The 17,791-nt window shown below is 50.9% G+C and overlaps 1 protein-coding gene across 4 annotated transcripts in view; it reads left to right on the forward strand.

Annotated features, from left to right (window-relative positions):
* SCARB1 (scavenger receptor class B member 1) overlaps positions 1 to 17,791 on the forward strand; it is a 63,586-nt gene that overhangs the window by 38,660 nt on the left and 7,135 nt on the right. For 3 of the 4 annotated variants that reach the window (XM_081037228.1, XM_081037229.1, XM_081037231.1), the window contains exons 5-11: positions 1,774 to 1,869; positions 3,215 to 3,330; positions 5,052 to 5,218; positions 9,447 to 9,565; positions 12,820 to 12,893; positions 16,275 to 16,326; positions 17,546 to 17,692. In XM_081037228.1, the coding sequence (XP_080893354.1) occupies positions 1,774 to 1,869; positions 3,215 to 3,330; positions 5,052 to 5,218; positions 9,447 to 9,565; positions 12,820 to 12,893; positions 16,275 to 16,326; positions 17,546 to 17,692 (771 nt within the window). The remainder of the gene's footprint in view (positions 1 to 1,773; positions 1,870 to 3,214; positions 3,331 to 5,051; positions 5,219 to 9,446; positions 9,566 to 12,819; positions 12,894 to 16,274; positions 16,327 to 17,545; positions 17,693 to 17,791) is intronic. The other variant, XM_081037230.1, reaches the window with a different exon arrangement.

Raw genomic sequence — 17,791 nt, forward strand, 5'->3', positions numbered from 1 at the left:
AGAAAACCTCACTCATACCGGCTAATGAAAATAGAGAATTTATTGCCTCATTTAACTGCAAATTCTAAGGATGGATTTGGGTACAGCTTGATCCAGGCTCAAATGATGTGATTGGGGTTGAACTTAAGACAATTGGTGTCTGTTGCTGGAAGCGGGGGGGTGGGGGGGGTTGGCTACTGGGGAGTCAGATCACCAATGTCGACTATAGCATTGCTCTGAGCTGCCTGATTTTTTTTTAAATCTTGACCTCTGGCAACCTGGTAGGTTTACCATCCGTGAGGTATGGTTTCCATACTCAAGATTACCACATGGTCCAAGATAGCTGCTAGAGCACTAGCTCTCACATCCACATTCCAGGCAGCACAGCGGCAAGGAAGAAATGATGGGGGTTGGGAGACAGGTAGGGAAGGTGAGGCCAAAATAGCACGTCCCAGCTGTCTCCCCCATCAGGATGGAGAAACCAATTTCTGCTTACTTTCCAATGGCCATGTCTTAGTCATGTGGCCGCACCTAGCTTAAGGGAAGCTAGGAAATGTATAGTCTTTGAGCTGGTGAGTGGATATCCTGAGTAAGGTTTGGGTTTTCTTGTGAAGGAGAAAAGGGAGAATGGACTTTGGGTAATAACCAGCAGTCTCTGATACACTTAGTCTATTATAATTATTATTTAAGTATCCCTTTGGGTGAGCATTTATTAATTATAACAATAAAGACTAGTGTTTTGAGTTCTCAGGCACTGCACTCGCAGTTTTCACACATTAACTGTTTTAATAGTCCCAACACTTCTTTGTAGTGGCTCCTGTTTGTCTTTCCTCAGAATGGGCTCAGGAAGCTCTGAATGAAAGGTAACATGACACACAGGTGGTAGGAGGCCAGAGCAGGGCTTGGAACTGGGCTCTGCTCTGGAGCCTGTTGGCTGAACCAGCCGGTAATCGATTTAGCCATTTGGCCAGTAAACAACCCTTATTGAGTTCCTAACATGTGCTGCACCTTGCGTTGCACGGCCTCCTCAGGGGTAAAACAGTTCTCCATTTTACCCAGCAGTCACCAATTCTTTGTACACTTCGCTTGTCTTTGCTCTGAGTTAGAGACCAATTCTAGGAAATACCCTCAGAGCACCAAAGCCTGGGGCTTACTATCTAGAAAGTGCTCGACACACATTGGGTTGGTCCTGTATCCATTAGGATAGCCAGGTTATGCTGCGTAACAAACAGCCCCAGAATCTCAGTGGTTTCACACAGCAAAGGTTTATTTCTTGCTCGTATCCAGTGCAGGTAATAACCAGGGGACCCTCTGCTCATGGTGGTCAGTCAGGGACCCAGCTGAGGGAGGCTCTAGCTTGATACACACGAATGGTCACCACAGCGTGGCAGAAAATACGGTAAAATGTGTGTGCACTGACCAGATCTTAAAACTTCCACTTGGAAGTGACATGCGACTTCTGCTTGTTTTTCGTTGACTGAAGAGGTCACCTGGCCATGGTCGATTTTAAGTGTGTATTGTGGGGGTAGGGGAGGAGTGACCCTACCAATCACCTGGGAGGAGAGAACCCGACTCTTCTAGAATCACAACAGAAAGGTGGACGCTTTCTAGGAGGGACGTGTAGTCAGGAGCGTGCCCCCGCCAGGAAGCCCCCCAGTCTTCCTCCTTCTGGTCCCCAGGCACTGGGGATGCAGGAACCGCCTGCAACTAACTGGGTGGGCTTGAGGGCGGCCCCGGCTCCAACGCCCACCCCATCCTGAGGCTTAACGATGCTGTTCTGTGCCGTGTTCACAGCTCAACAACTCCGATTCCGGGCTCTTCACCGTGTTCACTGGGGTCAAAGACTTCAGCCGGATCCACCTCGTGGACAAGTGGAACGGGCTCAGCAAGGTGAGAGCAGGACAGGATGGGGGGCCACCTGGCCGCTGCCCAGCACCTTCTTACTCTTCAGCCTCGGAGGGCGGTCCCATCTGTGAGGGACAACACTCTCGGAGTTGGGATTTTACCTGTGGGTAAGGCTCAGTGAGCTCCTGGTTCCGGGTGGATGGGCGGGTGCGGGACAGAAACCCGACTTTTGTAGCACCTGGTGTATACTCAGAACTGAGTTCTTTCTTTCCTATGGTTCTTAATTCACAAAAACATTTCAAAAATATTACACTGATGATATAAGCATCCATTGCATTAAAATATAATATTGACTAAACAGAAAAATTATACTAGAAACACAGGAAGACATTCACATTAAAACAAACAATGAAACAATAGAGACAGATCTCGGGTGCACTTTATACCCCCTTCACACACCAGCTTCATGCCACCCTGAACCACAAAGTTCTTACTATTGAGTATATTCTTCCTGTTTGTTCTGTGCATTTGTATACCTGTGTGTACATAGAGGAACGTGGTAGGGTTTTCCTTCTGTGAACATAGTGAAATTAGACTGCGTACACTGTTTTGCGTCTTGCTGTTTCCACTGGAGTGGCCTTTCCTCTTTATGCACGAAAACGATTGTGCACTAGTGTTGCTCACATCCGCCAGATGCTCTTCCTGCTCACAGGACACAGACCTGTGGGCTGGGGACAGATTCTGCCCCGATCAGGTGCCCAGAGCAGCCCGAGTACCATTTGTAACCAGTAATAACCGTTCTTAGTGGAGACTATTACAGTTCTCTTCTGCTTGTTTTTTCAGTATAAAAGGTATACACGTCCATGTGATTAAAAGCATTCTGATAGTACAGACGGGTAGAAAGGGAGAAGTCTGTCATTTTCTGTCCATGTCGCACTTCCCAGAGGCAAGTAGGGTTTTGAGCTCTTCTGGTGGCTACCATTATGATTCAGCTGGGTTTAGGAAGTGTCTGGTGCCTTCCTCTCTGAGAGGTGAGGCTGTCAGCATCTCACCTCCCACCCCATCCACTCATTGTGCTCCTTGCAGATGTGGGTGATAGGCCCATTTTGCAGATGAAGAAACTGAGTCCACAGTTGCACACTTAAAGATCCATAGTTAGGGAGCAGGGAGGCGCAGTCGACACTCTCACTGGCTGTCTACACAGCCTGCTCTCCTACCGTGCCATGCTGTCTCTCTGAGGGAACTGTCTTCTGTCCACAAACAGTGTTGGGAATTGAGTGGTGACATCTACCCCAGGTCATATGGCCTGGGAAGTCGCAGCTCAAGTCAGGTGTACAGTGCCCGAGAGCATTCCCTGTCCTGAGTGGCTGTGTCTCAATGTCCCCTGCAGGTCAACTTCTGGCATTCAGATCAGTGCAACATGATTAACGGAACTTCCGGGCAGATGTGGGCACCATTTATGACTCCTGAATCCTCGCTGGAATTCTACAGTCCTGAGGCCTGCCGGTAATGGCTCTGCCGGGGGGTGTTCTGGCCTCGTAGGTGCTCACGGCCCTGACAGGTGGCTTTTGGCTACACCACGGAGAGCCAAACTCCAGCTGCTGACGCTTTACAAGGCCCAGAGAGAGGCTGTTTTTGGGGCAGGGGTGGTGGTGGTGGTGGTGGTAGAGGGCAGGAAATGCTCAAGGTCGCAGGGGGTTGTGAAGTAAGACAAGCAATGGACAGCCGGTGGCGTCTGTCTGGCTGCCCTGTTTTCCTTCCGGATGCTGAGACATCTGGACGCCTCTCCTATGGCCCCCTCAGTCTCTGGAGTTGCAGCCTTGGAGCTGTGCCCTCTGCTGAGCCTGACACCGGACAATGGATCCTGGAGCCCTCCTCTGGGCATTGCCCTGTCCTCTGCTCCACACAGGCCACTCTTTCACTTGGGGACTCACTAATGTGAGCTCTGAGTCCTCTGCCTTCCCAGCAAACCTTTATGGAGTCCATCTGTGCAAGGCACTGGGGACATGGCAGTGACAAGCTGGCCCAAGTCCCTGTTCCCCAGGAGCTTCTGTCTTGGCAGGGGGCTCAGGCAGACAAACCCGGGGTGGGGGAGTGTCAGAGGGCGGGAAGAGCTTTTGCTCTGCGTGTGATCACTTATTAAAATGAGACATTGCAACCTAGAGAAAAATTGCAAGAAAAGTATAAGTCGCCCCACCTCCCATACTCCTTGACGTCAATTTTACGAGTTGTTTCTCTCCTGCCCCATCTGCTCTGTCGTTACTCCCCACTTCTGTCTCGGGGTAGATTTTTCTTGGGCCATTTGAAAGTCAGTTGGATGCCTATATACTTCCGTGGGTGTTTTCTAGAAACAAGGACATTTTCTTCCATGATGGCATTACCGTCCTGATGAGGAAATTCAGCATTGAGGGAGTCCCACCGTGTAGGCCGTTGCTGTTCAATAAAAACATAATGCAAGTCCCACTCGTAATTTGAAATTCTCTAGTGGCTGCGTGAAAAACAAAGGGATGAGAAATAAGTATGATTAATTTTCCTGATATGTTTAGCTTGATCCAGTATACCCCAAATATTCTCATTTTCATGTGTAAACAATGCAAACAACATTATGGACGGGATGTTTTACCTATTTGTGGTACCAAGCCGTAGCAACCTGTGGTCACTTTACACTGATGGTCGTCAGGGCCTCCAGAGCCACTGTGATTGATGAGTGGCTCCGGGCACAGCGTGGGCAGCACGGGTCAAGTTCACGGTCCATGTTCAGGTTCAGATGTGCCCTCGAGAACTAGAGGAGAGTGAACGGATGGAGAGTGATGGGGTGTGGGGCGTGTTGGTGCCCCCGAGGAGGTGACAGCTGAACCTGAGTGAAAAACTGAAGTCTTATGTGTAAGGCTTCCAGGGCAGAACATTCCAGGCAGGGGGCGTGGCAGATGCAAAGGCCCAGGGGCAGGAGGGAGCGAGTTGGAGGAATAGGCAGGGGCTGGACCCCATGGGAGCTTGTGGGCCATGATGAGGGCGTTGGATCTCATTACAGCTTAGACTGGAAGCGACTGCAGTGCTAGGTGGGGATGTGATATAGTCGCTTCTTGTTTGAAAGCTCCATGATGGCGGCTGGGACCTGGGAGGTGTCTGCGGCTGGGACCTGGGAGGTGTCTGCAGTTGGGGGGACGTGGGGCCTGGTCGCAGCCACCGTGTCTTGTGTCATCCTCCACCTTGTCTGTTCCCTGCAGGTCCATGAAGCTCATATACCAGGAAGAAGGCATGTTTGAAGGTATCCCCATCTTTCGCTTCAAGGCCCCCAACACGTTGTTTGCCAGCGGGACCGACTACCCGCCCAACGAGGGCTTCTGCCCATGCCTGAAGTCCGGAATTCAGAACATCAGCACCTGCAGGTTCAGTATGTGTCATCCCTGTGAGAGGGCAGGAGGGTGGGGCGGGCGTGATCAGGCGCTTATCTGCCCCCTGCTTCATCTCTGGCCTCTGCACTCTTGATAATCCCATTAGGCCAGCGATAATGAGGCAGAAGAAAGGCAATGTGAAAAAAACACCATGCTGTGTGTATAAGCTGCTGTTGTAATAAATTCCTGTAAACTTAGTGGCTTACCACAAAAATCATGATCGTAAACAGCTCTGTGGTTCAGAATGCCAACATGAAGTCTCTCTGTTCCCCCCGCGGCGGTCTCATGTCAGACCCTCTTCCCGGTCCCTCTTCCAGCTGAAGAACCCTGCAGCGCATGTTAGGCCTGCCTGGGGAGTCCACACCACGCTCCCTGTTTGAAGGCCAGCTGATGAGCAACCTTGTTCCCCGGGCGTGTAACCTCCCATATTCACGGGTTCTGGGGATTAGGCTGTGGCGAGTAGCGTAACTCTCCCGCCCTCTCACACTGTGCGCGACATGTAGCTTGACAGTGAGGCTCTGTGGGAAGGGCCCCCATCTGGGAGGAAATGAAGCCGGCAACAGGATTCTAGGCCTGTGGAAGCTCCTTTGCGGTGTGCGATTGCGGGCTTGGGTGATCGCTGTGCTGGCATGGAGTCCTCTGGCATCATCAGTGTTTTCTCAGTGCCAGTCCCCAAGACGCTGCCACCTCCGCTGCTCCATTTGGACCCTTGGGTGTCAGCTCCATTCCCCTCTTCTCACCCTCGTCCACTGTGTTGTCAAGCTCCGCCTGCTTTGCCTCCAAATTAAACCCCCAGTTCTTCCTCTCTCCCCCTGCCCCATGGTCCAGGCCACCAGCATCTCCTGCCGCTCATCCACACCTCTCCAGCGGGACCCCTGTCGCTTGGTTGCCGCTCTATGTCCAATCCATTCCCCAGACTGTCCAGCACAGTCACCAGTGGCCTCGTAGGGCTGTTGAAATTGAAATTGGTTTGAATGAAATCAAATGAAAAAGGCCTTTCCTTAGTCATACTAGCCACATTTCAAAAGATCACCGCCCACGCATGCCTAATGACCACTGTCGGGGACGGACCGCCCGGAAAGGGAACACTTCCACCGTCGTAGAAAGCGCTGCTGGACCCTGTTCCAGAGAGCAGCTCCAGGGACCTTTCAGAAACATGGATGGCTGCCCAGTTCTGCTTCAAATGTTGACACCTCCCGCACGCATACAGCGAAACCCTTACTGTGGCCTCGGCTCTCTGTAGCAGCTGGCCTCTGCTGGCCCCTCTAACGTCATTTCTTCCCGTCTTTTCCCCCGCCACTGTTCTTCGGACCTGCACTGCCTCATCTTAGCACAGCTGCCAACAACTTCACAAGTGCAAGGGAATTTAAAAATATTTATGTACGTAAAGTGTTTTACGTTGAAATAAACATATATACCGAGAGGTGCCCAAATGACACGTGTGGTTTTAAATTCCAGAAAGTGAGCACACCCATGTCATCAGCACCCCAAACAAGAAACAGAATAGAGTCCGCCCCCGATGTCTCCATGTTCCATTCTTCGCCACTGGCCCGACTTCTGGCGCCACATAGCGTTGCCTGCCTTTGGTCTTTCTGTGAATGGGGTCAGAAAGTGTGTGCTCCATTCTTCTCATTTTCTGGCCTCTTTCTCCCATTATCACGTGGGTGAGCCCCATCCCCGCTGTTATGGGTGCTGTAGATGCCCTCTTTGCTGTCTGGCGTTCCATCCTGGGGAACACACCTATTTCCTTACCTCTGCTACTGCTCGTGGGCATCTGAGCTTCTGGGTGTTTGAACATACCCGAGTGCAGCCAGGAACATTCTCGTACATGTCGTTTGGCGTTCCTGCATCTGTGTGACATTGAACCTGAAGATAAGAAATTCGCACATATCTCCCTTTCCAGGCCTTGAAAGTTGCTTGGACCCAGAGGAGTCTCTCTCCTCAAACCTCTGTGCTGTGTGAGGCCTCAGACTTGCCCCATAGAAACCCTGAGCTGTAACCCATGGTGATCCTGGGCAAGTAGGTTGGTCAAATGTGCCATAAAGCTATAAATTAATTAGCACTGATTACCTGGGCGGGTTCTCTCACTCTGTTTGGGAATAAAATAGAAAGATAACACACGTACACATGCGTGCTATTAAAAAACCCAGCAGGCTTAATGTCTGGAGCCAGGGCAGGTGCTAACTGATTGGTCCAGCTCACTTCAGTCTCCCCCTGGCCTTGGACATGTGGCCTCGGGGCTTGTTTGAGATTTGCCACCTTTTAGGGCCTCTCTTGGTGACTGCCTCCTTACCAAGGACCTGAGAGTTTTGTCACCTGTGAAAATGGGGTCCTCATGTTTGCTCCGATGGTCTCCTTTGATGGTGGAAATGGGAGGATGCGAAGTGAAGAGTTTTTCAAATTGTGGAACATTGTCCCTTGGGGCACTCAAGATGACTTCAGAGGGGCAAGGAGGCAGCTTTGAATAACATTGACTTAACACGGCAAAAGAGGGCTTCTCTTTTTTGTTCTTTTTCTGCCCTTCTGACTACCTCCAGGAGAGAGTCTCTGTTGGTGCTAAGAGGATTTGAACACCTGTCCCATACTCATCTATCTCTCTTTTTAACAGAGAAAGAGCAGGTCTCAGGGTCAAAGCCTTGTGCCGGTAACAGTGTCTCATTAGAATGTATAATGTTCATTGGCTTCCATTGCATTTATTCCTATATTTACTTTCTAATTGTGCCAAGAGTTTGCCAGTTATGGTTCAGATGTAAAGCCCCCCCCCCAATATAGCTGTTTAAATAAAGCAGTAGCAGTTGGTTCAAAGAAGCACATTATATGATGGCGTGGGAAGGTAAGCGGATGTGGCAAAATGGAAGCAGTACTTGGATGAATGAATTCATGTTGAGAAACTTTAAGGCGATGAATGGAGAAGGACTCTGGGAAGAACGAAGTCAGACATCGATAAATCCCCAGCTTTTATTTCAATCCAGTGCTTGGCTTTGCAAAGGAAAGCAGAAAGAATCCAGACGCTTGAGGTTGCCAGATACACACAAACACGAATGCTGGTCTAGCAGCAGATGAGCCGTTGGTTTTAGGGAAGAAGACCTCGTGAATGTCATTGGTTTTCTCATTCTTTTTTCTTACTGAGGTGAAGTTCACGTAACATAAAATTAACCAAGCGTACAGCTCAGTGACATTTAGTACATTCATCATGTTGTGTTGCCACTACCTCTGTCTAGTTCCAGAACATTGTCACCACCCTGAAAGGAGACCCTAGATCCATTAGCAGTCACGCCTCTCTCCCCTTCCCCAGCTCCTGGCCACCACCAGTCTGCGTGCTGTCTGTGATTTGCCTGTTCCGGGTCCTGGTAAAATTTTGAGAGGCTCATTCTTTTTCTTCGTGAACTCATTGTCCACCAGGCCTGTCGTACGTTGCCCTGAGCACTCGAGGGTGAGCTCGTGTTTGCCTTGCTTGCTCAGTTAATGGAGAGGTTTGACCTCACGTTTCTGGGTGTGAATTTCTCACTCGGGGCTCCCATCAGTCCCTGTTCATGCAAGCCGGTGTCCGTCCTGCAGACTGGCTGCTGGGAGAGAAGCAAAGCAGGCGTGTCTGCTCCCCTCCTGTGGACGTTAGGGAGACCTGCCCACAGGTGTACACACCTGAGTCTCTCTGATCGTCGCTGTGTTGCCTGCAGAGGACAGCCCAGGCTGCTTGGCTTGGCAATCGAGATGCCCCTCCCCCCACTCAAGTTCAAATCTGGCCTCCACTTACCTTTCTATCCTCAACTCCCATGACTCCCCTCCACACACACACACACCGTCTACTCCATTTGCACTTCCCCACCTCCTGCATTTGCTCTGCCATCCCTTCCACCTGGAATGCTGTGCCCTGACTTCGGCCTGACTTCTGTTGTCCATCTTTTCCTTTCCCTCCTCTGACCTCTCCTGCCAGAATCAGCAGCTCCAGCGTTACCCTTCCTCTGGCACAGAGCTTGTCCCTTGTTTCCTTCCCATGCCCGGCACCTTTTGGGTGCTTGGTCAGCATTTACGGACTGAATGAAGGAATGCTCTCTTCTAGTTATTGTTCTTTGCGTCTTGTCATCGTCACGGGGTGCTCTGCAGGCAGTGGTTGTGTTTCATCGTCGGCGCATCCCTGCGTCTGGCTCAGGGCCTGGCACGAAGCCTCTGGACGTACCAACGCATTCTCCTTGTCTGACACCCCCCTCTCCACCTTCTGCCTTCTAGATGCACCCTTGTTTCTCTCCCATCCTCACTTCTACAACGCCGACCCTGTCCTGGCAGAGGCAGTGCTTGGCCTCCACCCCAACGAAACAGAACATTCCTTGTTCCTGGACATCCACCCGGTAAGACCCTGCTTGTCATACTGTGGAGAGCAGGGATTTCTGATTGGTGCAGACAGTGGGGGACGGGGATTTCTGATTGGCCCCTACTCTCCCCCAGGCACCAAGCTATTGTGGGGAGTGACGGGAAGCCTGGCTTTCTTTGGCAGTGATAGCTTCTAGACTATCAAGCCATCAAAGGTCCCTACTTTGCACTTTGACTCCATAGTTCAGGGACTTTATTGTCTCTTTATAAGGAAATTATCTCTATAAAAGGACCATAAGACAGTAAATTAATTAGGAATTATCAGCCTGCAAATTAGCCAGAGGCAGTCTTCTGGCTGTGCCAACATACCATAAAGATCTTTTGGTATCGAGTATCTTGCAGGTAAATTGGGTTCCGAGGAATTTGTCCCATGTGACAAGTCTGTGTGACCATGAGGGACGAGGAGGGTATCAGACCTGCACAGTGGCCCTCCCAGGGGTGTGTCCGTAGCTAGTTGCCTCTTCTCTGTAAAATGTGCCCATGTCATGTTTACCATTGATTAAAACGTTCTATGGGTTTCCTGAGTGGACACTCATCTTCCCCACAGGCCTTTTTGAAGCTCTTCTGTCTGGTTGGTGCTGTTCCACACCATTTCTCTTCATACTCCTCAGGCTTTCCTAGCCACTGACTCGAACTGCCAGCCCCCAGCACTCACCTTCTCTCTCTCTTTGACTGAAAACCTAGGCTAATGAAGTCTGCACACACCTTACATTCAGCAAATGTTTCTTGAGTCTCATTATGTTCCAGGTACTAGCGAGGTACTTTCCCATGCGTTAACCCACTGAATTTGCACGGGGACCTGGGAGGTGGGCCCAGGCGCTCCCATCGTACAGCTTTGTGTAGTCCACAAAGCTTAAGTGACACAACTAGTAACTAGGATTGTTTGCTCCCCAAGGGAAGGGTCTGTTCCGTCTTGTTAATTGCTAGAATTCTAGCAGTTAGCAGAGAGGTACTAGTATCTCAGTAAATGTGGGTTTGATAAATGATGGAGAGAAAGTAAGGGATAAAGCTGAATTCAAATACAGGTGTTCTGACACCAAGCCTCCTAATGCCCACAGCATTACGTCCTGTATTATTATATAGTTCACATTAATTATGTTGGTATTAAGTCCCATTAATATACTATGTGTCCTCTATTAAATTCATTCTTTATTGTTAGAAATGCTAAGGCTTTTCCATACTGTTTTAAATTTTTAACCAGGTTTTAAAAGGTTTTTATAATAAAGCCAGCAGATGGTGTGCACCTTCTCTCTTTGTTCATTTATCTTACTGCCTCTGTCTCTCGGCTGCCTTCTGGGGAGTTCCAGCGACAGCGTGATCTCTTCTCTGTTCCCACGGGTGACTTTCATTTCAATGTGTGAGTTTCCCATCCCTCTACCCCCCATAGTGAGAAATAGGCAGTTATGTCTGGTTGTCCAGAAAGGTGCACACAGCTGTTTTGCAGCAGCCACACAGCTGGTTTCTCCTCATCCTCTAGTTTCAGGTCAGCGAGGCAGGCAGAGAGAGGAAGTGGCCTTTCATTTTCTTATTGTTGTTTTTGAGCACTCTGTGGAGTCTTTGCTGGCTGTTAGAACAGAACACCTGCGGAAGCTGTTTCTGTGGTGGCTACTTTTCTGCTCCTGAATCCCGGGCAAGATGTGGTGACAGCAGTGGGATCCTGGGTCTGTGTTTCTGCACAGGGAGCAGGCGGGCCTTTGTCTGTGGAGAGGTGTCCTGACAGCAGCTGGAGGACCGAGCCTAGGAGGGGAGAAAGGGGCCCAAGTGGAGAGCACAGGATGTCGAGTCTGTTCTAGAGAGTGGAAGGGGCTGGCAGGTTGTGTCGCGGTCCCCAAGCTTACCCCCAGGTTGGATGATTTGCCAGGAGGATGGGCAGGATTCAGCATGTGGTCATGCTCACGGTCCAGGTGTGTTCCAGCGAAAGGACACAAAGCACAGACAGCGGCAGAAAAAGGCTGCCGGGGTGACATCTGGGGGGACCAGGCCCAGATTCCAAGGGGAGTTACATAGGACGTGCTTATTTCCCTAGAAACGGAGTTGTGTTAACATGTGTGAAGTGTCATCTAGCAGGGAAGCTCCTTAGAGACTCTGTGCCCAGGGTGTTTATCGGGGGCAGGTCATGTCGGCACCCTCTGCCTGCCCCCCAAATCCCAGAGTCCCCGAAGGACAGCTGGTGGTCAGCATAAACCACACTGTGTACACACAGTGTAGGCACAGTGAGGCCCTCTGACTAGGGACGGAGGTAACTTTCTCGAAATGCAGGTTCCCTGATGCCAGCCAGGGGCCAGCCTCGCCAGCCCCCGCAGTAAGGAGGGCATCCTCGGCCAGCTGTTGGCTCCTTTCTGCACACAGGTGATCTCCCGCCCAGCCCACCAGGTCCTTGAGTTTGTGGAGCACAGCCTTTGACCCTCTGCTCTGTGCCGTGGGCGCCCTGGAGGTGGTCAGACTGCTGGGCTTTCCCACTGGCGTGTGATAATAATAGACATTTATGGCTGAGTGTGGCTAGCTTGCAGACCTTATTCTTCCTTTGCAGAAATCCTGTGAGGTGGGTGGGATATCTCCATTTAACAGATGAGGAAACGAGTCAGAGCTGAAAAGCAAGGTGGTGGTCCCCTCAACTCAAACCTGGCTTCCTTTCTACTGCAGTTTCCTGACTTCATTCCAGAACCTTCCCGATTTTGGTCCTAGATGTGTGTCACTTCTGTTATTTACTTACTATTTTTAAAAATTGTCTCATTAAATAAAAGTAGATTCTACACAAAGGAAGCTTTCTGTCATTACCTCAAATTGGAAATTTACAAATTCTCCCTAAAAAGAAGGCAAGCATAAAAATAAACAAGGGGAAAATGTCATTAGGTTGGAGATGATCAGAAAATGTTGGGAGTGAATTGAGAAGAGACTGTCAAAACGTGCACATCTGTTTTGTTTAATTTGGGGGGTGGAGGGAAGGGGTGATGACTGAAAAATGTCATTCCGCTTGGGGAAGCATCGTCGTAAAAGGATTAGGATTTTTCCATCCAGAAAGAGGCTTAGTCTCCAGACAGGGCCCTTCGAGGTCATGGATGAAAGAGCCGTTTGGGAAGCACGTGTTTGCTGTTTAGGGTTTAGAGCGAGTGGAGGAGACCCCAGTGCATGGACAGCTGAGCTGGAATGCCCACCCTCTTGAGCGGGACAAGGGAGACAGGAGTTTGCAGGGGTCCCTGCGCCCCCCGCCTCACTGTGTGTGTTGTCACAGCTCACGGGAATCCCCATGAACTGCTCTGTGAAACTGCAGCTGAGTCTCTACATCAAGTCCATCAAAGGCATCGGGTGAGTGGGGCCTGGGAGCGGGGCTGCCGTGCTGTTCAGAGAACAGGGACTCAGGACTCCAGCTACCACCCAGGGGTTGGGGTCTGGGGGAGGGAGATGGCCCTACCGGGTATGGTATCTGGTCCCTGCGATTGTTTCCTTAATGGGGGCATCCTAGCTCTGGGGCATAACCACATCTGGACATCCTGCCCCAGAATCCTCTTTTTCTCTCTTAACATTTGTCCCCCAGTTTAGCCAGAATCTTCCATCCAAGCTGTTTCCCACTCAACAGAATGGCAGAAATTAAGTCCTGGCAAAACCAAGTGTTTGAAAATAGAAACTTACCAGACAGCTTTCTGAACTGTGACGATTCACTCTACAGGAGGAATTTTTTAAGCACGAATTTTCTTGTTTTGTTTTTTTTTTGAGTAACAGCTTTATCAAGGTTTAATTCACACATATAAAACTTACCCTTTAAAAATGTACAATTCAGTGATTATAGCATCTTCACAGAGCTGTGCGACGCTGGCCACGATCAATTTTAGAACGTTTCCATCAACCCCCAAAAGAAGCCCTGTCCCCATTAGCAGTCATTCCCCGTTTCCCTCAGCCCCAGGCAACCCCTAATCTACTTCCTGTCTCTGTGGATTTGCCTATTCCGGACATTTCCTGTAAGTGGAATCATACAATATCTGGTCCTATTGGGACTGGGTTCTTTCACTCAGCACCATGTTTTCAAGATTCTTCCATGTTGTAGCGTGTGTCAGTGTTTCATCCTTTATGTAGACTATATAATATTCGCTGGTATGGACAGACCATGTTTTGTTTATTAGTTGATGGACATTTGGGTTGTTTCGACTTTGCATTGTGAATAATGCTATTAAGAATATTCATGTATAAATTTCTCTGTGGACATACACTCTCATTTCTCTTCGGTCTACCCAGGAGTGGGATTGCTGGGTCATGTGGTCACTGTGTGTTTAACCGTTTGAGGAACCGCCAGACTGTTTCCCACAGCAACTGCCCCATTTGCATTCCCATCAACAGGGAAGGAGGGGTCCACCTTCATATCCTCTCCAAGTCTTGTTACAACATGACGTTTTGACAGAGCTGGGTGAGGGAGTACACAGATTCGTCCTTATGTCAATGGCTGTACTTCTCGGCATATTTGACATCATTTCATTAACAAAACAGTTCGCCTAGAAAGATCTGGGCAGCAGGGATGTGGGCATCTGTTCCACTTTGTGAAACGCCTGTCAGCTGGAAGGAAGAACGCTTTGTCCGAGTGACAGGGGGTCAAAAGTGCAACCTCATCTTCACTCCCACCTGCCTTTTCCTTTCCACACGTGGAGGCCGCTCGGAGGATTTGTGCTTGAGGGATGTATGGGCGGTGGAGTGGCACCACACTCCGCAGGTGTCTGCGCCCAGGCTGGAGCTCTGGGGCCCAGGGCACATGGCGCCCGGTCTGCTAACTCATACCCTGGGGCGGACAGGTGACTCAGAGCAGCCGGGCTGGCTGGGGACTGGGGCCATAGGCCAGTCCCCACCCAGCACCGGAGGGAGGGGCCTATGTGGCCCCATCCTTCGCATTTTCAAATGCATTTTTCAAAGTCTTGGGTTTAACACGAGCTCACTCAGTTTCACCTGTTGGGAGAGCTGATTTAGATTCTCGATAAAGACTGCTCAAGCCATCAGCTTGATTGCTGGATTCTGCCAGTTGGGGGTGTCAGGCTGCTACCCTGACCTCCCTGGGCTTCAGTGTCCCTGTCTGTTGAGAATGGGGCCACAGAGCTGCCTGATGGCCTCTGCCAGCTGGAGCTGGTCTCAGGGAAGCTGGTCTTAAGCACAGTGCCTGTTGCCCTCTGGAGGGCCGACGAGGAATGGCTGTGGGAAAGGTCTGGACACGCACCGTCCAGAAGCAGAGCTGGTCAGGTGTGCCTTGTCTGGGAACTTTTGTGTTGTTTGCTCACGAGATCTTTATCCTGAGATAAAATGCTGTTTGCATTAAATTTACATCAGTTCTCACAAGCGCAGATAAAAGAGGCCGCAGCGAACGGCCCTTCTGTTGTATTTCCACAGCGGCTCTGTGTCTGTCTCCTCTGTAGGTGGTGCTGTGTGAACCCGCCGCAGTGCACAGTTGCTCTGCTTAATGGGCGCCTGACAGGTTGTTTTTCTTTAAAGATTTTATTGGGGAAGGGGAACAGGACTTTATTGGGGAACAGTGTGTACTTCCAGGCCTTTTTTCGAAGTCAAGTTGTTGTCCTTTCAGTCTTAGTTGTGGAGGGCGCAGCTCAGCTCCAGGTCCAGTTGCTGTTGCTAGTTGCAGGGGGCGGAGCCCACCATCCCTTGTGGGACTCAAGGAGTTGAACTGGCAACCTTGTGGTTGAGAGCCCACTGGCCCATGTGGGAATCGAACCGGCAGCTTTCGGAGTTAGGAGCACGGAGCTCTAACCACCTGAGCCACTGGGCCAGCCCCAGACAAGTTTTTGAGAGTTGCAATCGAGGATTTGGCCTTTTGTGCCAAGTCTGGTCCCCGTCCCCTGAATGAGTTCCATCTCTCCACTGTACGGCTGTGCCTTGTATAGCAGACCCAAGGATGGGAAAGCTACAGACCATTTGTCCACTGTTTGTGGCGGTTAACAACAACAACAGCAACAGATGATGATAAACGTGGGGCACTTTATACATGCTGGGCATTTTCCTTGGTACTTTGCTCGTGTTGCTCAGTCCTCCCTTAGAGCCCTGCGAGGAATTCTGTTTTAAGCCTCATTTTACAGAGGAGGCACAGAGAGGGTAAGGAGATGCCTGAGGTTACATGGTGAGCTAGTAAGTGGCTGTGTCTGGGTCCCCAAGACCACCCTCAGGCTTGCAGGACTGAGCATGTGGTCAGAGTCACAGCTGTGATTTATTCCAGTGAAAGGATTCAAAGCAAAACCAGCAAAGGAATTCTGGGGGAACTAGGCTCTGTCTTCCAGAGTCTTCTCCCAGGAGAGTCACACAGGGTGTCCTTAATTCCCTAGCAATGAGCTGTGACAACACGTGCGAAGTGTTGTCTAGCAGGGAAGCCCATTAGAGACTCAGCGCCCAGGGTGTTTTTGGGTGGCTGGTTACCTCTGCCTGGCACCCGAATCCCAGAGTTTCTGAAGGAAAGCAGGCGGTCAGCATAAGCCACACTGTTTGTTGGCCGGGTGCATTGCCATCCTGAATAAAAGTGGGGTTCTGTTTCATTGAAAAGGTCTTGTCCGATCTGTCAGGCAGTTCCCTGCCAGGACGCAGCCATTCCTCAAGCCCACACCAATCGAGTCGCTCCTGACTCTGGAGCTTCCGACCACGTGTCCAAAGCTGCCTGCTGGAAAACACCCTGACGAAACTTCTCACCGGCTTTGTCTCGCTTATTTCCAGACAAACTGCGCATATTGAGCCGGTGGTCCTGCCGCTGCTGTGGTTTGAGGAGGTAAGGTCACCTCACTTTACCTGCACTGGGCACCCTTGGGCGTGGCGTCTGGGACCCCAGTGAGGAGCCAGAGTGGGCATTTGAGGCAGGGGCCTTGTAGTGGAGGGGGGCGGGGTGGGGGACCAGGGGAGCTGGACTGTGTGACCCAGAGCAGTCTACCAGAAACTTCACACTCTGCAAGCACTTTGTCAATTACCCCTCTGAGTCGAAAGGGTCACTTGAGATGGAGAAGACAGAAACGGCCTGAAACTAGAAAGCCCCAGCCCGGGGTACTGATTTTTTGAATGTGCTTGACTACTGAGACAAGGGAAGTTGGTTTTCAGGGTGTCAGCTTTTCACTTGTACTTTCTGTTCCCTCGCTTTTCAGGGTTCCTTCTGGCCTAGCTTGTTTTCTTTCTTTTCCTTTTTTTTTTTTTTTTTTAAGATTTTATTGGGGAAGGGGAACAGAACTTTATTGGGGAACAGTGTGTACTTCCGGGACTTTCCCAAGTCAAGTTGTTGTCCTTTCAGTCTTAGTTGTGGAGGGCGCAGCTCAGCTCCAGGTCCAGTTGCCATTGCCAGTTGCAGGGGGCACAGCCCACCATCCCTTGCGGGAGTCGAACTGGCAACCTTGTGTTTGAGAGTACGCGCTCCAACCAACTGAGCCATCTGGCACTGGCCCATGTGGGAATCGAACCGGCAGCCTGCGGAGTTAGGAGCACGGAGCTCCAACCGCCTGAGCCACCGGGCCGGCCCCTAGCTTGTTTTCAATCAGGGTGAGCTCGGGGCTAGAACAGGCAGCCTCCGAATGTCAAGCTCGCATCACAGTCTGATGTGGGCTGGTGGGAGGCGGAGCTCTGCTCCACCCAGCCATTCGGGGTCGGTTTGTGGTCTTGCCGTCCTTGAGTCCCTCAGAATTCATCCCCGTTCAGTGGTTGGGAAAAGCGATGGAGAGAATCACATGGAAGGTTTTCACAGGCCAGGTGTGGCAGTCATAACATCACTGTGCCCACATCCCATTGGCCAGAATTTGATCACATGGCCCTGCCCAACTGCAAGGGAATCTGGGAAATGTAGTGTCCTTGCGTGGTCCTGGAAGAAATGGAGGCCTCCTGCAGACTCCATACAACGCTTTGGCCAGTGGACTTGAGATGAGGAAAGGGGGTGGGAAGAGGGATGTGGTGTGGGGTAACATCTGTGTGTGGCCCCGGCCCATTTGTTTGTTGTTCTCCCTTCCCAGAGAGGGGCCATGGAGGGTGAGCCCCTTCACACGTTCTATATCCAGCTGGTGTTGATGCCCAAGGTGCTACACTACGCCCAGTATGTCCTCCTTGCCCTGGGCTGTGTCCTGCTGTTCATCCCCGTCGTCTACCAAATCCGGAGCCAAGTAGGTGGTGGCCGGAGCATGGCCTGGGCCGAGCGGCCCATTGCTTGCCTGCTGGGGCAAAGCGCTCCTAGCTGTCCCTTCTGCCGTGCCTGAGGACGC

Source organism: Rhinolophus hipposideros (assembly GCF_964194185.1).
Source record: "Rhinolophus hipposideros genome assembly, chromosome: 24".
In the NCBI taxonomy this organism is placed as follows: domain Eukaryota; kingdom Metazoa; phylum Chordata; class Mammalia; order Chiroptera; family Rhinolophidae; genus Rhinolophus; species Rhinolophus hipposideros.